Genomic DNA, 23,620 nt, shown 5'->3' with positions numbered 1-23,620 from the left:
GTGAACTGAATGTCTCTGTGCTGATTTTCTACCTAGGTGGACTTGTAAGACTCACTTGTTGAGATGATTCTGGGTTGTTGTCATTGACTAAGAAATATCTATATGACTTCTGATACTGATTCCTGGTTAAACTAATCCTACAACCTTGATCCACTCATGATAGACCATAAAATAATTTCAAGGTAGAAGTCTCTTAGTGTCAAGTCTGGGAACTGCAAAGAAATATTTAAAATAAGTATTTTGGGGATAGAGGACTGCATATGTAGCTCATTCCATGATGATATATGCCCTAGTACATAAGGTGAGATTGTTCATTGGTCCAACTCAACCGTTTATGAGTGGGAACCCAAGAAGTTGGGCTACTTCTTTTTTTCTCCCTGGAATAAGTGTGGTCTTAGAGAATTATTTCTGATTTCATTTGGACTATTTCAAATCTCTATTCTCTCTTGTACTTAAGAACACCTTGCATCTCTTAACTTTTCATATATGTCACTATTTTAATAATCTTAACCTGAATATTTTTCTCATACTGGTAAGTGACACCACCAGTTGGGGCACACAGGTGAACCCAGAGCTACCAAATGTAAATTCTTATAAAGGAATAGGCAAGCCTTTTTCACACAGAAATGCATCTTGATAAGCTGATTGTTTAGGATATGCCTTTACATGGAGTGACTCACTGAAGATTGTGTTATTCACAGGAAGTTAGGAGACAGCTTTGTCCTCTAAACCAAAAATGATCTCATAGGAACATCTCATAGGTAAAAATGATGGATTGAACACACCCACTCCTGAAACAACACTAAAAAAATGATAAGGAGATTTTTTTTTTAAGGTATAAATCCATATAAGAATGGAGAAAACAGAAGAGGAGGCCACAGCAATCGGCTGTTAGAAGCTGGATAGCAGATGGGCAATTATTAAATGACTTAGGAGTCCCGAGAAAACCAGATTCTGAACCAACACAGGGGAAAGCTTGAGAGCCTATTTATACTGGGGAATCCCCAAAAGCCTCAGAAATTGGCCTTCTATAAGGGGGAGGTGGGTGTGGAGGGGCATGTGCTAAAATAAAGATTGGTTTAAAGTCTGTTTGAGAAACCGGAGATCCCTAGATGTTCTCCTCCTTTCCAGCAAAGACCAAAGAGTTATTCTTTGGAGAGGGCAAAAAAGAGGGTCTCTGGATTAGGAGATACAAGGCACATTTGGGGACAGAATACCATACTGGAAAAGGGGAGATTAAATGAATGTGTGCATACTGACTGCCTGCTTTCCCCATTTAGTACTTCAGAATGCTGATAGTCAAGTATGTACCTTGCAGGCAGGAGATTGAGTCGGCTCTGGGGAATCTAACCAGCCCCAAAGAAAACATCTGAGCCTACTGACAACAGGGTTTCCCTAATGAAATGGCCCAGCCAGATCATTCTGCAGTGAGATCCGTACTTAAAAGTCCCACCCCTGTACTCACAGTGCCAGTTAACTTTACATTCTTCCACTTTTAAATATGAGCAAACACTCAGGGATTATCAGACTTCTGAGCAAAGCCTTTAATAAGATAGAGACCAAAACAAGCAATAACAGCAACAAAAAATACCTTGTTATTAAAAACCTCAGAGATAGAAGATATTGCAACTGTGAAGCAAGGACAGCATGCTACCTTTAAAAGGAACATTCTAAGAGCAAACACACAAACAAAAAAATAGCTCTCCAAAATTAAAAACATAGTAAACAAAAATTTAAAACTCAATAGTTTGAGTGTTTTATTTTTCTTTTCATAAGAAATATTCATGTTCTCAAGTTCTACATATATTAACATGTGTGCTCTGATGAATACAGGGTAAACAAACTGATAATAAATTCAGTAGTTTTCTTATGTTATCTGAGCAAAAAATAATGATACTGGTTATATTCTTCCTGTTGATGTTTGAAACAGTTGCTGCTTATAGAGCAATTTAAGACCAGGAATAATTACTAGTGCATCAGTTGAATGCTACATACATTCCTCAGATTAGAAATCCACAGCTAAAATTATCAAGTCATAAACAATGTATTTCATCACAACTTTATTAATAATTTACACATGGCATGGAAGAAATGTTATTTCAAATTCATTTCTAAATAAAAATTTTGACAATTAAAAAAATAATAATAAAACTCAGTAGTTTGGAAGATAAAGTTGTAAGGAAGTCTCCCAGAAAGTAGAGCAAAGAGAGAGAAAAATAGTAGAAAACAGGGACTTCCCTGGTGGTCCAGTGGTAAAGAATCCGTCTTACAATGCAGGGGACGTGGGTTCGATCCCTGTTCAGGAAACTAAGATCCCACGTGCCAGGGCAACTAAGCCCGTATTCCACAACTACTGAGCTCGCGCAACTCAACTAGAGAACCTGTGTGCCGCAATCTACAGAGCCCATGTGCTCTGGAATCTGCGGGCCACAACTAGAGAGCCCACACACCCTGGAGCCTGCGCACCACAACTAGAGAAAGAAAAACCCGCACGCCACAACTAGAGAGAAGCCCGCATGCCGCAACAGAAGATCCCGCATGCCTCAATGAAGATCCCACATGCCACAACTAAGACCCAATGCGGTCAAAAATAAAAAATAAATAAGTAAGTAAGTAAATAATTTTTTTTAATTAAAAAAAAAAATAGTAGAAAACAACGTAAGATTTAAGGAGAGTCTGGAAGGTCCAATTTCTAAATAATGGGAGTTCCAGAGAGAGAACAGAGAAAGTGGAGGGGAGGAACTCGTTAACGAAATAATTTCCCAGAACTCATAAAGACTTGTTTCCAGATCAACAGGGCCCCCTAAGTGCCCAGCTTAATGGATAGTGGAACCACACCAAAGTATATCATTGTGAAATTCCAAAACACTGAAGACAAAGAGAAGATCCTTCAAGCTTCCAGAAAGAGAAAACAGTCACATGCAAATAAAGGATCAGAACTTAGTATAGCTTCAGATTTCTGAATGGCAATGCTGGAAGCTAGAAGGCAATGAACAATACCTTCAAAACTTCTGAGGGAAAATTATTTCCAACCTAGAATTCTGTACTCATTCAAACTGTCAATCTGGTTGGAATATAGAATAAAGACATTTTCAGAAGTCTGTGGTCTCAGGAATTTTACATCTCATGCACCCTTATGAAGCTGTAGGAGGATGTGAGCTATGAAAATGAGTGAATAAACCAAGAAAAGAGTAAATATTGGATCCAGGAAACAAGAGATCCAGTGTAGGAAAGAAGCAATATTGATATAATGGTAAAGATAGAAGGTCCCAGGATGACAGTTGTACTCCAGTAGAAGAGGACAGCCTGTCCCAAACAGAGCTGGTCAGGAGGCCTTGAGAGCAATTTTACCAAAATGATGAAATGACTAGGATACTGATAAGTCAGAATATCTTGAAAGTAGATAAATGACAGAGTTTGGTTAGAATTAGTGATTAGCAAAAAATTTACAAAAAGCTAAGTAAAAATAAATTATAAAAGATCATGGGCTTCCCTGGTGGCGCAGTGGTTGAGAATCTGCCTGCTAATGCAGGGGACACGGGTTCGAGCCCTGGTCTGGGAGGATCCCACATGCCGCGGAGCGACTGGGCCTGTGAGCCACAACTGCTGAGCCTGCGTGTCTGGAGCCTGTGCTCCGCAGCAAGAGAGGCCACGATGGTGAGAGGCCCGTGCACCGCGATGAAGAGTGGCCCCCGCTTGCCGCAACTAGAGAAAGCCCTAGCACAGAAACAAAGACCCAACATAGCAATCAATCAATCAGTCAATCAATCAATAAATAAATAAATATTTTTAAAAAAAAGATCATTAACTCCGTGGAAAACAAGAAATTACACAAGGAAGGAAAGATAACCATGGTATACTCCATGACATAGCCGTAAATAGCTTTTAATAGTCATAATATAAATGCTAAGGATTGATCTAATCTGAATTACAGTATAAACTTTAATGGCAGAATAGAAAGATGGAAAAGGTGAATATACTGCCTAAAAGTGACAAATCAAGGGGCATGTTATTCAGAGATACGGAAGCAAAAAACAAAGGAATCAGCTATAAAGGAAGGGGAAATGGTGGAGTGTAGGAAAGAAATTATTGTTTTTCCTAAGAATCCTTGTAGAAATATTTGATTCTTTACACAGTGTGCTTATATAACTGATAAAAATAAAACCTAACAATTAAAAATATATATATAAACATATATATGCACACATATCAGTTTCTAATTATCTCATTTGCAAAAATTTGTTTGTTTAATAAAAGCCAATCCCTCTACTACTGTTGAAATGTGAGTTATCACTATTATGGAGGGTAATTTGGCAACCCCTGTTAGAATCTTAAGTATCTACACTTTTTGATCCAGTGAATCCAGTTTCAGATAAATACCCCTCAAAAATGCACAGATCCTAAAGATACATGTTCTAGAACAATGCTGTTAAAAGAAATGAGTCTCATCTGTAATTTAAAATTGTCTAGTAATCACATTAAAAAATAAAAAGAAACAAGTGGAACTAACCTTAATAATATATTTAACCCAGTATATCTAAAATAGTTCAACATATAGTCACTATTAAAAATATTTGTGATATTTAACCTTTTTTTTTTACTAAGTCTTTGAAATCTAGTGTGTATTTTACACTTACAGAACATCTCAGTTTAGCATTAACTAAACAGATATAACACTTCCATACCATGGAGAGAGATAGATCTCTGGATGTCACGGAAAATGGCCAAGATATATTGTGGAAAAAGCAAGTGGTCCAGCAGTGTGTAAAATTTGGCCCTGTTTTTATTTTCACATATGTATGAAAAAATATGTATGTCAGAGAGAATACACACACACATAAACACACATATACATTAGTGTATGCAGAGGAAAAAAAAGAATATAGAGTAGGGGTGGGAAAACACAACCAGTGGACCAAATCCCACCCTCTGCCTGTTTTTGTAAATAAAGTTTTATTAGAACACAACCACACTCATTTGTTTACATACAGTCTGTGTCTGCTTTCATGCTGCAGTGGCAGAGTTGTGTAGTTTGGACACAGACTCCATACCCCACAAAGCCTAAAATATTTACTACTTGTCCTTTTATGTAAATAAATACTTTGCATACCCTTATTCTCAAGGAACATTTACCAGATTTCCCACTAGACACTTCCACGTGATGATGTCACTGGAAACTTGCACTTTTTATGCTGTCTTTTTTAATATTCTAATTTATTTTTTACAACAAACATGCTTGCTTTGTAATTAGAAAATAAAACAAAGATAAATAATAACTTCAAAAGGGAAACGCCTGAGTCAGGCATGTCTGGACAGTTTACTAGATTTGTGTTCCTAGAACATGGGAGTGCTTATTTGGACAATGTTTCCTGCTGTCCACTGTGACTAGTTGTCTTTAGATTAGAATTGGAGTCAACTAGAGTTTCTGGCAGCACTTTTGAAAAATACAACCTCCTTCAATTCCCTGGTAGAACTAAGTTCTGCCAGCTTCCTTGACACTTGGATAGGGGACAGGTAGTTGTGCCATTTCCCTAATATTATGTTAAGCTCTGCTGCTCCTCACTATATCTGTCTCTTTGATTTTAGCCCCAATTTTTGTAAACTCGTAAAGGCTGTGCTTTTTGCAAACCAAATCAGCAGTATCTTTCTAGCACAACAGATGCCCATATATTTTTGAGTTGTCTCACTTGCTAAAGTTAGTGTGGTTGAACCGTGGTTGGCCTAACTGGATGACCTGAAGACACCATGGCCATGGTAGGGTGGACAGAATGCCAGGATGAGAAGAGTTTGCTCTGACAAGGCGCATGGACACTCCCATTTCAACCTGTTTAATGGGCAGGTCCCCTACGGTTCTCATCCTTGCAGTATTTACACAGATCTTCCACATGTGGAAGGCCTAAATTAAAAAAGACAGAATATTTTTCTCTATCAAAAAGATGACTCTAAAATTGTTTGAATTAAAACATGTAGGAAATATAAGGGCATAAGACTTAAGAATGACATTTAACGTTTAGCTAATATTTACTTTGCTCAAATCTTTATAACTTATAATTATTTACAACTCTTATTAAGGTTAGTGTTATTACAGTTTTATAGATAGGGAAGCTGAAGTAGAGAATTACCAAATGCATTAGTTGTGAGAAGTAGCATTGAAATGTTGACTAGCAGCTAAAGTACTGCTTCCTTTGGTACACAGCTCTGATTTTTCTTCATGGTAACATTTTGAAAAATGGGGCTAATAACTCAAATCTCTGAGACTCTTAAAAGGGATGTTACCAATATTAAGGGCTAAAGTTCAAAATAGTACTTCACCTTAGTCTCTTTCATGAATAATCCTGTGTTAATTACTTTGGTCTTGTGTGATATAGCCAGAGGAATGTGAAATTAATATTAATAGTGATTGCAGCAAAATAAATTGTCAGTATTCCAGATATACAAATAACGCTTACTTTTTAATTAAGTTATTCTAAAATAATCAATGGAAAAGTATAAAAATGATAGTTCCAAATACTAATAATTTGTTACATTTGTTAGGTTCTTTACAGTTTTTCAAATTGCTTTCCTAAACATCATTCTATTTAACTACCGTAGTAATTATAAGGTAAATAGGACCAAGGTGGTTATCGGCCTAATCTTACAGAATTAGAAACCAGGGCTCAAAGAGAATGTTGATGGTAGAGCTAGGCCTGGAATCCAGCTCTTGGGTCACCTACACTAGGTGTTTGTTCCACTGCACATCTAGGCAACTGTTCAGTGGTTTGACGAACTGTACCTTCAACCTGAAATAATTAAGTGGATGCTCTAGAGACCCAGATTAGTTGCCATTGATTCCCAAGTATATTCTAGGTGCAGTTAAGTTTAAGGTTAGACAACTGGTGGTAAGGTTACCATTTGTGCCTGATTTGTTTGAGACCAGATACTCATGGATACAGACAAGATGTCTAGTCTGTAAAATGGGGATAACCTCTTCTTCCTTAGATTGCTCAAGGACATTGCTTGTGGGTCAAGCGGCAACATAGTAAGGAGAAATTAGAGAGTATGAGACATGCGAAACACTGTAAGCACGTGCTGTGACCCAGAGTCACCAAGTAATTCACAGTGGTGATGATGCCTACTGTCGCTTTGTTCACGTCAGCAGAGGCCAAGACATTTTATTTAACATCTTGTCTAGTTCCTGAATTGTTTACTAAAAGACTTACTGTGATTTCTCCTTTAACCCTTGTGCTCACAGAATGAATTTACCAGCATTATCACTAGTGTGCAGCCAGAATGTGCCCACAAGAAGCATATATAGGCTGAGGAAATTAACAGGACAACATTAGCATGACAGGCTGTGGTTTCTCCAGTCTGTAAACATTCTCTCCTCAACTTTTCATTTTTGCTTGTTTTCTCCCAACTTTTCATTTTGAAATTTTAAAATCTACAGCAAAGGGCTGGGGTGGGGGGGTGCAGTGAGCCTGTATGTATCCTTAACCTAGATTAACAAATGATTGATTTTTGCCATATTTGCCTTAACTCGGGAGGGGGGTGTTTTCTAAACTATTTGTAAGTACATTTTACCCCAAAATACTTCAGCCTGCATCTCCTAAGAATGAAGCCATTCTCTCATGTAACCAACAACACCATTGTCATATCTAAGAAAATTAATAATTCCGTAATAGCTAATGTACAGTCATATCACATTTCCCCCAATTGTCTCCAAAATTAATTTTATAGTGTTCAGGATCTAATCAGGGTTCTTGCATTGTGTTCGGTTGCTATGCCTCTTGTCTTTTTCAACCTCTTAGTCTCGTAATCTCTTTTAATCTATAACAGTCACCTCTGTGTTTAAAAAAAAAAAAAAAAGGATTTTTGAGGCATTTCTTTTTTGAAGAATCCAGGCTTGTTGTCATATAGAATGTCCCGCATTTTGGATTTGTCTGTTTTTTTCCATCATACTTAGATTCAGATAAAACTTTTTTGTTTGGCAAGAATACTATATAGATAATGTTATGTAGTATTCATTATATCCTGTCAGGAGATAAATAAGGTTAGGTTGTTCCATTGATCAGAGATGCTATATTTGATCACTAGCAGAAACTTGGGTCTCCTATGGGTTAAGTCCAAGTTTAATATTGTATGTTTCCTTGACTAACTGTACAGCATTGTTTTAATTTTTTTAAAGCTTGTATAATTAATAAGAGTAATAAATAGTTCTGGTTTAGAAATAATGGTGGGCATAGACTTCTGGTAAGTAGTATTCACCTTGTCTACCCTTTCCTCAAAGACTCCTTATACTAAACATTTCCTTCCACCTTCCTCTTTATAAGTGTGCAGGAAAGTTTTGCAAATTAACTGCTAATGAGGACCCCATATCTAGAGGGAGATAAGAGTAAACATTTATGGAGGGAGAATAACAGTACTCTGAACGTTTATTGAGCCATTACCATGGACCATGGCACTGGGCTAAGCACTTTCTGTGGATGGTCTGCACAGTAACCCAGTTAGGTAAGCAGCATTGTTTGCCCGTTTTACAGATTAGGAAGCTCAGGCACAGAAAGAGTGAGATCTTGCCCAAGGACCCACAGCAAGTAAGTGGTGGAGCTAGGGCTCAGAGCCAGGGCTGAGTAAATCCAGAGCCCATTTCTCATCTACTGCGCTGTGCTGCCTCCATTACTGTGCACCAGCTGTTGTACCACACACTGTCTCATTCATTTTCTTGTATAATTCTCACATCAGTCTGTAAGCAGCAGTCTCATATAGATGAAAAGTTACTTACCCGAGGGCGTGTGGTATCTGAACCATTTATCCTATTTTGTGGTTCTCTCCCATGTTTCAGCCAAGGTCTTTAACAGCAGAGTGGTTTGTCCAGCAGGTTCCCTTTTCCCACTTCCCAGCACCCACATAAACAGGAATCATGTGCTGGAAATGAAACCAGGTGACAGAAGCAGCTGCACAAGCAAGAGAAGCCTGATCGGTTCCACCTAACCAGATGACAGGAGTGAGAGCCTTCAGTTACAATTCGGGGACCATCAGTGAGAAATGGGATGACACTGAACCTGGAATAAAGGTTGTTGAAATAAGACTGGTCTTCCAAGGGAAAGTGTTTCCTTACTGTCTGCCATCTCACCAGAGAGGATGTGGCAGTCTTAGTTGAGTAACTTCAAACCGATGGTCCAAAGCCATGAAGAAATTTCTGAAGGAAAGTGTGATTGCTTATAGTTTTTGATGCTCACTATTGATTTCCTTGTTAGAATTTTTTTTAACATCATCACTGAGTCTGTATATAATTATAGCATAATAAACTGAGAGGAATAGAATTAAAGACAGTAATATGACCAAAAAGTTTATACGATTTTTGTGAGGATTAAATTGATACACACACACACACACACACACACACACACACCACAATGTAGCAGAGTTCCTAACACAGAGTAGGCATTCAGTATGGAAGTTATCATCATTATGTAATTAACTCATTGAGTTTTGTGCTCTCACATGATATGGGTCTGGGAACATTCCCTAAGTGAGGACATTTAGCCCCCCAACCCAGGAAAACAAACATCCCAAACACTGCCTGGCTGCTACCTAAGCTGGAGACCAGGTCTCCGCTAGGGACCCTCTGCCGCACTGGCACGAGGCTCCGATTGCCGTGGTGTCCGTCACACTCTGTCCTTCTGTTTCAGGTGGTTAGCTCAACCAACGGAGAGCTGAATGTTGATGACCCCACGGGAGCCCACTCCAACGCACCGATCACAGCTCACGCCGAGGTGGAGGTAGTGGAGGAAGCGAAGTACGTTCATCTTTCAAGGGGGCTCTTGAGTTATAGGTTGAAAAACCTTTTCTCTGTCTCTTCCTGTCGTGTGCTGCTCATTTCAGACTGGATACCTCATGCTTGTGCCCACAGCTTTCTTCCTTTGACCATTTTATTTTTTGCATGGTACCTTAAGGCTGCTGCTGCCCTTCTTTAGCTGTGATTTCTGAGAGGACAGTCACATTTTTAGTCCACGTGGATGAAAAGACATAGTGAACTAAAAGAATCATGGTATGAGAGCTACAGCAGATAGCAGTCCTGAGCCTCTTGGGGCCCTGGAGCCTCTTGCTCCCTAAGGGACACAGAGAAGAATCTGCTTGTCTAAACCATGGGCCATGCTGAACAGCATTTGATTTCTGGTTCTTGGCTAACCACTTTGCATCTATAGTCCTAGACAAGGGTCTCAGAGCCCTTTTGTTCTCACTTAAATGATTCTGAATTCAGAGAGACTCAAGATAAGTCAGTCAAGAAAAATAGTCTCTGCGCCTGTTGAATGAAAGAGTCTTGGGATGGAGAGGAAATCACACTCATCCCAAGAGGGTGAGGAGGTTACCCCACTCCCTTTTCTGCTTCTCTTGCATGTTAGTGTCTTGCCCTGCCCATACCACCAGCCCCTTGGTGCTCTCTGCATGGTCTGTGTTTAAACTCTTAGAAAATGGGGTAGAAGGTGAAATAACTGCTGATTCTGCTGCAAAAGCAGCATTTCTATCACTTCTTTCCCTTTTTGCCCCATCCCAAATTCAGGTCCAGATTTAAACTCCAAGGCAACATGAGGTAGGGAGAGAGAAGTCCTTCACAAATCAGTAACCGCTGCCACCCCTGATATGGATGCCTTTTCTTATAAACCCTTTGCGAACATCCAGGCTATCCCAGTATCTTGTTTTCAGAAGCAGGCAACATATTTATAGTGATATTGTGCCTTAAGTGATCTCTTGAACCCCCAACTAGCCTAAGTCCAAACCAGAACATGCTTATGCCTCAGTAAAAGGTAGTAAGAGGCTAGTCAAGATCTGCGTTCTTCCGGATACACCTTTTCATGGTTGTCCCCCTGCCCACTCCTCTGCTCTGCTGCCCATCTATTTGATGAGCTCACTTTTCTTTCAAGAGGTCCTTTCCTTTAAAAGCCAGGACTTGAGGATTCCTACCCAGTAGATAAAAAGCAACCAAGGGTGACTTGGACTGTCTCTTGTTGAGTCCCTACTGACTGCAGGCAGCTTCAGATGCTCCTCTCCTGGTTAGTGTAAGGCCCGAATACATAAGGAGGACAAGGGAGTGGGGGTCAGTGCCAGGAGGAGACCATTTTTAGTAAAAGGAAACATGCTGCCTATTCTCAGGGGCTTTGGAAGTTTTAATGGTGCTCACAGTTTTTCAGTTTCCATGACAAAACTTCATTCTCCCAAATAAACAGTGTGGTACTCCTACCCTCTGAGTTCTCAACCTTGGCTGCCCTTTGGAGTCTCCTGGGGCATGTTAGAAAATACAAATGCCTGAATCCTGGCTCCAGAGATTCTGGTTTAACTTATCACGGATGTGGCCTGAGCATCAGGAGTTTGTAAAGTTCCAGTGATTCAAATATGTCGCTGAGGTTGGGAACCACTGTACTGGGTCTGATGGCAATGTTTGTGGTCTGATCCAAACATTGTCTGGGCTTGAAAGATGGCTGCGCCCGTTCCCATCCCCACCTCACTCCCAGTTCACCGTTGCAGCTATTACTTTGAAGGCCAGAAGTTGAGCTCTGGATTTCATACTATACTTTGAATACCAGGATTGAATGGGCTTTATTAGTCTTACAGTATGCCCTATACAGAATTATCTTTGAACCCATTTATCTCATTTCATTTTGGTAAATGTGTACACTAATTGTGTATGTGAGTGTGGTGTTGTGTTCTGTGTATAAGGTAGGGGACCATTCACACACACAGATTTCAATCTGGTGTGTTCTGTTCTGGTATAATCTAAATTCTAGATGTAAAGAGAATTTAAAGTCTCCCCATTTAGCAAAGACCACTGTGCCAGGTTTGAGCCTTCTGAAAGACGTGGAAACCAGAGGGGAGCAATCGTATTTGACCAAATGTCATCCAGAAGCTCATGGCTTAGGACATTTTGTGTGGCATTTCCCCCGGTGATTTCATGAGCTACCAATCCATGTTGTCCGGGGAACTGTCAGGGCACAGCCATGTGTTTTTCCTCTTGGCCTTCTATGTATTGGTTGGGGGCGGGGGAGCCATGTGTCCATCTGCTTGATCACTTTCATGGGAAGAAGTCACAGAGAAGCACAGGGCATCATCCCACGCAACTCCTCATTGCACACAGCTGTGATGCCATTTGTCCATGCAGCCTGCTTGTGGAAAAAAGGGGGCTGTTGCCTACATTAAGATTCAGCTAGAGTACTGGGGAAACAGTGTGGAAACCTTCACTTCCCAGCTTTTGATTTTGGGTTCCTCAGCCAGCTGGTTTCGTGTAAAGGAGGAGAGAAATAACAGGGTCTCGTTTTTTGTTCTGTAAACAAAATAAACATTTAACTTACCCTTTTCTCTAGATACAGGACACATGTCCTTGTTTAAGGGTGATTGGAAGGGTAGTGAGGCAAGGCAAAGCTTTTTGGCTGATTTTTGTTATGGTAAGAACGCAGGAATTTTTGGTTATCCACTGACTTTAGCTACAACTTAGCAAGCGTGGACCTCATTTTCTCTGAGAATTAACAAGAATGGGATTTAGGCCTTTTTCTGGCAGTTACACCTTAATCCGAGCAGTGACCCTCCTCGCTTGTCACCTCCTAATAAGATAAAGTGTCTCTTAAGCTTGTTTTCCCCTCTAGAGGAAGAGCTAACTGCTGGCTGCTTTGGTCAGGCATGTTGGTCTTATAGAAAGGCTAGGGACTTCTCTTTCCCTCAGAATATTTGGGAGGTTAGCTTAACAAATTGCACGGTAAGACTTCATGTGGGAACCAAAATGGTTTGGCCTTGGTGCCCGATTGAATTCTTACAGGCAGGATCATATGCTCTTTGTCCTGCTACCTTCCTGGAAGTTGCCCAGGAAAGCCCACTCTTGGGGCTCCCACCAACTCTTTCTGTTTTGCCTTAGCCCTCACTGAGATCCAGCTCCCACCTCGATGCTTCTATCAGGCACCTGCCCCCTCCACTTTAGTGTGGGGACCAAGTGGCCTGGGCCTACTCACCCTGCCTTGACAGAGGAAGAAACTAAACACAGACACATACTGCATGTTTGCATGGCTCACAGGGAGTCGCTTCCATCTCACCTCTGTGGACTAATATCTCTCTTTCTCTCTCTTCCTTTCTGTGTTTTTCTCTTTACACACTCTGTAGCTGCCTGAAAATGCTCAACCTGTGGTGAGTCCCTCTCTCCGGTCCACATGGTAGGGGAGCGGACCAGGCTAGGTTGGGATTGGCAAAGCCAAACAAAATGCCTTAAGAACACTCAGTGGCTCCCGTATGCCACCTTGTGCCATACCCACCCAGACTGGGGAACGAGATCCACAAGGTGGGGATGGGCAGGCCTGTACCCAGCAATTAATCTGTTCCTTTTTTCCTTCCAAACCCACCACATTGCAGCCTCCTCCTGTCAGAACAATATCCCACAGTATCCAAAATTGTCTCTTCATTTTTCGCTGAGTGAATTTTTTCTCAAATTAATACGGCTAGATATTATCAGGCAGAGAGGGACAGAGGTAAGAAGACCAGATTACTGTACCAGTTGTATAATCAGAATCTAATTATTCCTCACAACTCCAAGGACAGTTGTCGCCAGATAATCTCACATTCTGTGGCTCGGTCTCTAACCTTAAAATTAGCAGCTTTGGAAAAATCTGTGACTTTTCTTTTTGGTTCAGCTGGTTCTTCCATATGTAGAATATGAGTATCTCCAAATAAGCTGCTTCTTGGGGGAGAGATGGACATTTTGTTGTTGTTGTTGTTGTTTTGAATTTTTGGTTTGTTTTTCACTTATTGTCTTTTTTTTTTCCTGTTCTTTTCTTTTCCCTTCTTATAAGAGCATATAGTGGGCCAAGGGCCGACTTGGCTTGTGAGACACTGGAGTCTCTCTCCCACTCCTGGAGAAGGTCCCTTGAATGCACTTTTGGGGCAGCATGCGGGTCTTGAAGGGGAAGCCCTGGCGGCTCCACGTTGGGCGGGGCGTGTTCTCACTGTAAGGCAGTGACCTCCCCGTCTCGCTTCCTGGGCATTGCCTGTGAGCTCCAGGTGCTCGTGAGCTGATTGGTCTGCTGTGGTCTGGAGCCAGAATCGCCTACACTACACGTGTGGGATAATATTGCGTGTGGTGATAACAGTCTGCTGGCCTCTGTGACTACCTTGTTTCTGTTGGTCTTCAGTAACTGAGTTGGGCACCGGTTTCTGTACCCTAACTGTCTAAGCCAAGTTGCCTACAGGGTTTCCCAAGGGACAGAGATGTATTGAAGATAACAATTGGGTTTTATGGAGATAGAATTTATAGTATTACAGTATCAAGGAGGACATTTGGCCTATTTATTTAGCAAACATGTGTCTGTGTAATCTGACATCATCGTGGTCTGTTTTTTCCTGTGGGATGTCAGTCACATGATCCTGACTGCAAATACAGGGCCTACTTTGTGCTCATCCACTCTGTGCTTGGAACTCTAGGGGGTCTCAAGGCCTTCCCCAAAGAGCTTAGATACAATCTACCTGGAGAGATAAGACATGCATGCTTGAAAGGACACTTTTATGGTATTGTCCCTTGAGAGGTCAGTGTTGACAGGGATGGTTCAGGAAGACTTGATGGATACTGTGGGGCTTAAACAAGGCATTAGAGCAAGGGAAGAATGTACAAGTACAGCAGAGAAGCATAGTAAAGGAATAGCTGAAGGGAGAGCCAATCAAAGAATCAGCTGGAAGGAAACCTGAGACACAAGAAGAGTTCATCACTTGCCTTCAGTCTCTTCTGAGAGTAAGACATCTGTATGGAGTCAGTCAGTGGGCTTGGTCTGGGGTCTGACCAAGTTTAACAGGTCCTATTGCTGGTAGTCACCACAGAAACCAAAGAGTTGATTGTGGAGCCCGTTTCCTCGTGGGTAGAATTATTAAAAGCTTCTACTACTGCTGAAGTTTTAACTACAGTAACTAGCAAAAATTAAGGCTCTAAGCCACAGCTCACACTCTCCTCCAGTCAGGTGAATTCAGCTTTGCACATCAGGTTATGATATGCTTATAAGTAGATATTAATTCTTATGACTTGCCTTGGAGGAGGTAAAAGAGAAATTGTATCATTTGAAACGGACCAAAACAGTATTTCAGACTTTTTAATGATTGTTCTTAACTTAAAAACATAAAATCATCATCTTAGCATCCTCCAAAAAGCATAAGAATAAAAAGTGACTTAAATGTTAGTGATCCCTCTGAAAATCATGGTTAACAGGGAACAGGTAGCTAGCTCTATTGAAGTACTGGTACTCCCATGAGACTTAATTCACCTTATTTAATAATTTCTGGACATTCAGCTTGAAAAAATGTCTGTTTTCTAAAGCATATGTACAAAAAAATGACCTTTTTTTAAAATCCTTCCCCAGGGATTCCCTTAAGGACTGAAAACAATCAAAAGTGCTGGTCATTTTTATTTAAAAGAATTTATTCAGCCTCTAAATACAAAGGACACTTTGTTTAGTGACTATATTGACACCCATTAATAGTACATCACATATGTCATTATACTCTTAGAAAATCTTTTTTAAGACTCTCTTAAGGAGCTCCTATTTCCAATATCTCCATGTTTAATTCATTCAGTTATGGTTAAAGCCCATCATTTTGTCTGTGTAAACATCTATTTCTGCATTCTAAGAAGACACTTTCTCCAAATTTTTGATAACTAGTCCATCGGGTGTGGGAATACAAAGGGGTCTGACTAAAAAAGGGGGGAATCTTAGCTACAGTGGAGGACTTAGGGGTATGCGGAAGTAAGCAACAGCTCTTTATTTCTGTATGAATATTTTTGACATTAAACCCAGAAGGATTAGGCAAGAGACCCAAAGATAGTTTCTGAGGAAAGTTTTCCTTTCAAGGATCCAGCAAGTCTGAGTGACACTTCCAGTTTACTCCCCTCCATCACATGGCACCTTTGACCCATCCACCACTTTCTGCCCCTCACGTTCTCATTTCCCATGTGTCAGCTTCCTGGAAAGGACATATCTTTTGCACCAGCCATGCCACAGCCCTCATCACCCCCTTCTGGAATAGTCGCTGCCTGAGCAAGAGGGGCTTCCTGTTCCAAAGACAGCAGTACGGAGCGGGTACCCAAGCTAAAGGCTGTGGCAGAGCTGTGGCTGTTGAAGGCATCAGGCCCCAGCCCCACCCTAAGCAGGGTCAGTCCTTGAACCCAGTCTGGCACAGCAGCAGCCTCGGGAAGCTAAGTTGAGGAGGATCCTGCAACCCGATGCTTCCTGGTGATCAACTGTGGCATTGATCCTCTCCAAATGAAGAGTAGGCTGTGCTGATTTCAGTTAAAAGATCTGGGCTCACACAGTTATTAGGGTCAGGGCTTCTCCTGCCTACGCCAGGTAGCTGGCTGGGGGCTGGGATGAGATTAGAGAGAATCCTTAATCCTTCATTGGTAGCATCGTGAGAGCCTCCTAGAGTTCCAAACATCATACTTCTCTTGGCATTTGTTTGCCTTAGTTTAGCCTCCATACCCACTGACCTCCGAAGTTGCATTAAATAATTTTGCCCTCTGTATCAAGGGGCAAACAGTGCAGGCTCTTCTCATGCAGCCCTGAGGACCCCCAGCCTTGGTTCGGTATAAAGGAGGATGAGACTTTCAGGTTGGGGTGTTAGACTGGGAAATAAGCCTTCTTCATCCTTCTTCCAAAAATGCCTGCTTCCGCCCTGCTGCCTAGCCTGCAGCACTTTGATGATTAGGCTTGGAATAAAGCAGCTCTCTCCTTTGGCTTTCCTGGCAGACACTGCCCACTGCCTCCAGTATGTGCGCTGTAGATGGCGGGCGACCCTGTGGGCGGGTGCTGGGGGAAGTTCCACCCCTGCAATAAGCAGAGGCAGGCAGAAATCTGTTGGCAGCTGCGGGCCTCCCGCACTGACTTGTGGTCTTCCTTGTGCTCCAGGTGCTGCTGCTTCTTTAAGAGGAAAAGGAAGAAGACTGCTCAGCGCCACAAGTGACCCGTGCCTCCCAGGAGTCCTCAGGCCCTGGGGACTCTGACTCGATTGCACCCGCAGCTCCTGCCATTTCTCATTGGAAGAGACTCCTCTGTGGGGGAGGGTGGAGATCCAAACCAAAAAGAAGAAAAACAGATGCCCCCAGAAGGAGCCAGTGCGGGCAGCCAGGGCCCAGTGGGTCAGTGGCCGCCCCTACCTGCCTGAGGCTCTGAGCAGGTCCCAGAGCCACTGGTCCTCCACTGCTTACCCTTGGGGCTGCCTGGTTGACTCTCCTTCCTATTGTTTACAGTGAAGGTGTCATTCACAAAAACTCAAGGACTACTATTCTCTCCCCTCCCCTTAGTTTACTTGCTCCTGGTTCTTGCCCCACCCTCAACCCTCTCCAGCATAAAAGCTAATGAGCTGAAGGCTTTGTCTGCTGAAGGAGCTTGAGAGGCTGGGGGTGCGGCCAAGAAGGTAGGAGGGAGATGCAGGCCAAGGCTGGAGAAGAACCTTCTCCGCCCACCAGGTGTGTCTGGCAGTGTGGCTCCCTCTTCCTCTGTGCCTGTGCAGCCTCCATCCCGAGCAGGCCACGGGGTGCAGGTTACTCCCTCCTTCCCTCTTGTGAAGTTACACTGTAGGACACAAGCTGTGAGAAATCTGCAGTCTACTGTCCCTGTGTGTTGGCGTTCTTAGCTTTCTTGACAAGCGAACTCTGTTCTCCAGACAGCAGTAGAACATTGCAAATTGTTCTGAGCAAAGGACAAAAAAAACTGACTTTATTGCACTTTTATTTTATTTTTTTTTAAACAAAAAACATGGCAGATGCATATTGTGTCTGGTTATATTGGGAGTTTTACTTTTTTTTCTGTTTTGAGGGGGATGGGGCCAGCCAAGCCATTCAGAGAGAACATGGGTCCAGAGGACATTCTCAATGGAAAGAGTTGGGTCTGCAGCACCCAGAAGAGAAGAAGCCAAACTCTGTGTCATTCTGAGTGAACTCTCAGGTTGGCAAGGAAACATACTTGAATTTTCATTCGTCTTCTCAGCTGCTGAAGAATGTCCCTGCCAGAGCCTCTTGACCTCATCAGCCTGCAGTTTGGACAACCTAGCTCTCCAGCACATGGGATGAGCCAGCCAAGCCAGACTGTGACGGGAGACAGTTCATCCCAGAGAAGGAGATGCTTAACAAAAAAAAATCTGAAATATCTGTTTCCTCCACTGCCAGGGACTTCCAACTAGATAGCCATGTGACTTCCTTAGTGACTTGGGGGACAAAATTAGTGATGAAACAGCCACCACCGTATTGCCACTAGTGGACAAGAAGGAGGAAAGTGGTCCTGCCTTCCAACTGCCAGAGGAACCTCAGGATTTGGCTCATCATAGGGCCAGGAAATAACATTGGTGTGTACTGTTTGCCCCAATAGCTGAGTTACAGCATTTGGGCTGGCCTGCCTTATCAGAAACCAAGTACCTGCAAATCTTCTTCCAGCAGGTCCATAGCCGCAGGCTTAGGCCTCAGTGTATGGGGCTATAGTGAACAGGAGGGTAAGATTGGTTAGTGCTGGAAAATTCCTGGGGAAAGGAGACTGAAATGAAAGGTGTGAAATTATCTTCTCACTTGGACTTAGACTCCTTCTAGATGAGATGGCCACGCATCTAGAGCCTGTTCTCCCTGGTACACTCTCCACGTCCAGACATGCTGCCATGAAGGGTCTTGGTTCCTCATTCACTGCTTGAAAAGTCACCAATGTATGGAGTTAATAGAACTTCTCATGCTTGATTTTCATTTGAGATGAGCGACTTATCCAAACAGTGACTTCTCATTCCAGATGTGATCGAGGAGAAAGGATTAATCACGTCAGAGAACGAGGTCTTGTATCTGGGGGTAGAGAGAGCTAACCATGGAGGACAGTGGCTGGTGACTTAGTCTGGGGGTTTTGGGAACATGGAAATCATTGCCTCTGGCTTGAGATGTAGGGCTGTCTTTTGGACTGGGGGATGCAGACATACTTTCTGGTAGTTGGTATTTTCTGACGAGTCCCTTGATGTGTCTTACATGGAGCAGAGATAGCAGCGGTAGCGTCGATCGGAGTTACTGGGCTTCACCTGTGTTCCACTGGTCCTTGGCTAGGAAATATCACTTCACTGGCTTCAAACTTGCCTAGCTTATATAAAGATTGTAATCTTTCATTTCTTTAAAAGAAAATTTCCTATAAACAGAACAGAATGGCTGGGAGATGCAGGGTCACACCGCTTCCCCACAAGAATATTGAATATTGGGGTTTGCTTCCTTGACATTAGCTGGTGATTAAGGTACTGTCACTGAAACTTACATAGTTTCTCAGTTGGCATTTGGGTAACTCTTCTCAATTTGGGTAACTCTAATTTCCCGTATAGAATCTTTAACCTCCACATCCCTGTGTAGAAAAAGCCTTGCTTCTCATGGGAGGGCAAGAGGAAATGGTGGCAAAGTCCGGAGCATCCCTGGCACCCCTTACTCCACTAAGTGCCTCCCCACTTCCACAAAAAAGCAAAGGCAGTTAGCAGCTTGGCTGCAGGGCAAGCCCTCTTGCAGCTGGGTTTGTGACTTTTTCAGGGTCTTTGTTTTAAAGGCTCGCTATTGCGGGATTGAACCTGAGCAGTTGTGGGGTTCTTCCTAATGCACTATTCTCACTCTCTGCCCCCCTCACATCTCTTAGTAGATATTTGATTTTTCATAACAAAGGTGAAGAGCCCAAGTCCTTCTGGCATGCACAGTAGTGGTGATCCTCCCAGGGCCATTGGTACTCCAGGGTGGTTCCAGACCCCCGAGAGAGTCTACTGTGATCTTCCTTTAAAAAAGAAAAAAAAATTTTTTTTTTTTTTCTTTTTAAGAAGGATACCTAAGGAGTAATTTGGCCATCAGTTTCATCCCCATCAGCACATCCCATCAGGCCTCCCTCCTCAGCCCCGTTGGCTGTCGTCGAGTAGCTATATTCCTCAGCCAGGGCCTCGGGGTTGGGCACTCCCTCCACCTACCGCCCACCCAATTCCACTTACTCTGTAGTCTTTGAGCTTCCTTCACTCCATAACCATGATACCTAGGGATCTTTTTCTTCAGGAATGATGCAGTTGCTGAGTTAGCATTAAGCACTAACAACATTAGGGGTTCTCCCAAGCCCTGCAGTCCTTCAGGCATTGCATCCTGAGCAGATTGAGGCAAGCAGGGCAGGAATCCACCAAGACGTAAAGGGTCCTTCCCTTGTGACCAGAGCATGGCTGTGTCTGTGCAGTAAGGGTTGATTACTTGCTGTGCATCCCTTGGTGTTTCCCAGTGATTTCACTCCAGACTGCTCTGCAAGGATGTGCAGAGTGTGCCAGCAGCAGCATGCTTTCATGTCTGCCTTAATTAACATACTCCTGCCATTTTGGGTCTGTCTAGGAGGAAACGGTCTAGGAAGGTACAAAGTCAGGTGATGAGGTTGGCCTCCAATTAAAGCCCCATTTTATTTTGGGATACAGGGTGACGGAAGACAGCAGGATCCTGAGTTTTCCAGTAGAAGTGTTGATTGCCTATTCATTCTCAGTGAACTCCAAGTTCATAGAAACAGCCCCTGCCATTAGCCAGAAGAGGTGTCCATCGCCTCTAAAGTACCTTCCAACCTGGTTCACTGGAAATGTACATTGGGAGTACATATTCAGTGTTGGTTCTCAGTGTTAGTAACCACTTCTGTTGTCAGAAATGAGTGAGGGTAAGGTTATGTCAGAGTGGTTACTAAAGATCATAGCCTTAACTTTTTTTTATGCAAAAGAGACAACCTGCTCCCCCTCGCAGTGAGCAGCATGGCCTGCATTTTTCAAAAATAAGTACTTCCATGGCAGCCTAGGAAGGATCTCCTCTAAGGAACTTGATCTTTCTTCTGATGCATCTCTCCCAAGTCTGCATGCCTCGTGTGTCGCAGTCACCTCTTCCATTTTCGTATTTAAACTAGTTTTCATTCCCAGTGAATTGCCCTGACAACATTGTCTCCAGTGTCAGAGCCATGTTAGGGCTAGAATTTCTCAGATCGGGAGCTTGCATTGTCATACAGCCAACATTGCCTTTGTCAAGCCACTGCCACCAATACACCATTGCCCCAAGGTGGGCAGATGAATTCCAGAAACCCTTAGGGAGCCAGGATAACTTGGCACCCCATCTGGATTGGCCTGAGCAGCAGGTACTTGTCTCTGGGGTTCTTGCTTTTGCCAACTTCAGGGCTCCAGGAAGGTCCCATCTAGAGGTTGATGGGCAGTGACTTCCAGTCTTCCCCATGATGGGTGGGTAGGAATCAAAATGGGATGCCTGTGGTTTTTTTCTTGGGTGTTTGTTTGTATTTGTTTTTGATGGGGGAGGGGAGTGATTTTGTTTCTGAATAAGAAAAAGAGGAAACCATGGCTCTTTTGAGGGTTTGCAGAGTTTTAAGCAGTGTTTTAGCCACAAATAAGGAATCTTGGAAGTCTTTGATCAATTAAGCAGTCTTAAAAATGTTTTTCCTAATTCCTTTTGCAGGTGACTGAGTGCAAAAGAATAGGCTTCTCCATTGTATTCAAAATAGTAAGTAGGTTCCCTGGATATAGACAGTAGTAGTTGACATATTTCCTCAAAAAGCGACCAGGAAGTCCACTCCAGAGTTTGTTTGTAGCTCAGCTTGTATTACAAAGGAAAAAGTGAACGTGTACTCCATATATTTCTAGTTTGATTACCAAACTCAGTGTTATAAAGAAACCTCAGTTCTGTGGACAGAATTTATTTTGTTACTCTTCTTTTTTTACTTCTCACAATCATCTTTCCAGTGCCACCACCACCTTCAAAGCAGAGGGTTATCCATGGTAAGAAATGGGGATGCAGTGCAGTCGTCCCAGTAACACACACAAGAGGACAGCTATCCTGACTGCCCCTTCCCCTCAAATCCCCTCTTTCAGAGCAGGTGAGACATTTTCAGTGTTCCTCTTCATGAGCTCCAGACCAAATCCCAGGCCAGCCCTTAACCGAAAGCTTTTTTAAGAGGCTTATCAATCTGTTAGGAATGTCTCAGGAAGATGAGCCATTTCTTTGGCGGGGGGGTTACGGGGGACTGTATCTGCAGATGGGTGTGTGTGGTTGCATTTGTATGCGTGCGTGTGTGTGTCTGTGTGTGCATGTGTGTGCCAGCACTCATCTGTATGCATTTCACTTCCATAAAGACTCACAGCCCACCTGAAGAAAAAAAAACCTCGCAGCCCAGGTTGCTGGGACCATGTGTTCCTGAATATTCTCGGAAGTAAACAAGAAACAAGTGAGTTTCTTAAATTGGTGTGGCAGCAAGCTGGCTCTGGGAATGAGCCCCATTTATCAAGCAGAAGAGTAAACAGCAGAAAAAAAGATGAAACCAAAAATATTATAAGCCCCCCCAATGGAAAATAATGTTCATTCATCAATTCCCATTGGATGTATTACATGCTCTAATTTATTATATTATTATTTTGTCTGTTTCTTTAATCTTTGCCCGTTGTACTTTTTAAAAGATGTTGGGATGTTGACTGCAATTTTTTAAGACTAGATAATGTATAAATCAGCTGTGGAAATCAGTTTTAATTGATGCGTGGATGTGTCTGATTATTGTTAAATGCCTTTTTTTAAAACCTTTTATTTTAGATACGTAATTTTGTTCCATAAACCCTGGCACTGGTCTGCAAAGCTCAGCTGTGAAAATGAAACTTGTAGTATTTTTAAACATGAATGTCAATTTCAAGTGTATTTGAAACGGTTCCTCCAGGAGAGAGATTTGTAAACCATTAAGTAGAAACTCCTCTGCAGAGGAAGTAGCCTTCTTTGGAGTAAATGGAAATGGGTCTTGATATTATCTCAGAGTAGCCCATTTCCTAGGGCACCATGGAAAACACAAATGTGATCTTTAAGTATACCTCTTCTCCAATCTGGGGAGGAAAGGACTCAGTTTGCACCCTTTTTGTATGTAAAATAAAATGTCTTACCTTTCTTGGCTAATTTTGCTTGTTTGGTTGGTTGGTTTGTCTGCTTTTAAACTCTCCTGGTTCACTTGTAATGAAGAATCTGGCTAGGACTCTTAGTTACAAGGATCCAGGAATGAAAATAATGCCTGATACTTTGGCATTCTTGCATCATTCTTTTGGGTTGAACATTGCCCTCTCCTGTGGGTCACTTTAAAAATAAATATTTCTGGGGCTTCCCTGGTGGCGCAGTGGTTAAGAATCTGCCTGCCAATGCAGGGGACAGGGGTTCGAGCCCTGGTCCGGGAAGATCCCACATGCTGCGGAGCAACTGAGCCTGTGCGCCACAACTACTGAGCCTGCGCTCTAGAGCCTGCAAGCCACAACTACTGAAGCTGGCATGCCACAACAACTGAAGCCTGCACATCTAGAGCCCGTGCTCCGCAACAAGAAAAGCCACCACAACGAGAAGCCCCCGCAATGCAACAAAGAGTAGCCCCTGCTCGCCGCAATTAGAGAAAGCTCGCGTGCAGCAACGAAGACCCAACACAGCCAAAAATAAAATAAAATAAAAAACAATAAATAAATATTTCTGGCAGAATTTGGACATTCATCACTCACATACTAATTCCTGTATCCCTGTGGTTCTTAGGTGCTAGAACACCAGGAAGTTAGGATCTGCTCTGGAACAGCTATGAAATGGCAGCTTTGTAATTCTGCT

At 42.6% G+C, this 23,620-nt stretch overlaps 1 protein-coding gene across 2 annotated transcripts in view; it reads left to right on the top strand.

Moving 5' to 3' along the window:
* Positions 1-22,936, top strand: part of CSNK1G1 (casein kinase 1 gamma 1) — a 188,562-nt gene extending 165,626 nt beyond the window's left edge. For both annotated transcript variants that reach the window (XM_068553416.1, XM_068553408.1), the window contains 2 exons: positions 9,669-9,775; positions 16,899-22,936. In XM_068553416.1, the coding sequence (XP_068409517.1) occupies positions 9,669-9,775; positions 16,899-16,953 (162 nt within the window). In that variant the 3' untranslated portion in view covers positions 16,954-22,936. The remainder of the gene's footprint in view (positions 1-9,668; positions 9,776-16,898) is intronic.
* Positions 22,937-23,620: the final 684 nt, after the last annotated feature.

Source organism: Eschrichtius robustus, chromosome 1 (genome assembly GCF_028021215.1).
Source record: "Eschrichtius robustus isolate mEscRob2 chromosome 1, mEscRob2.pri, whole genome shotgun sequence".
Classification (NCBI taxonomy): domain Eukaryota; kingdom Metazoa; phylum Chordata; class Mammalia; order Artiodactyla; family Eschrichtiidae; genus Eschrichtius; species Eschrichtius robustus.
The sequence above is the reverse complement of the archived record's forward strand: the minus strand, read 5'-3'. Positions and strand labels throughout refer to the sequence as shown.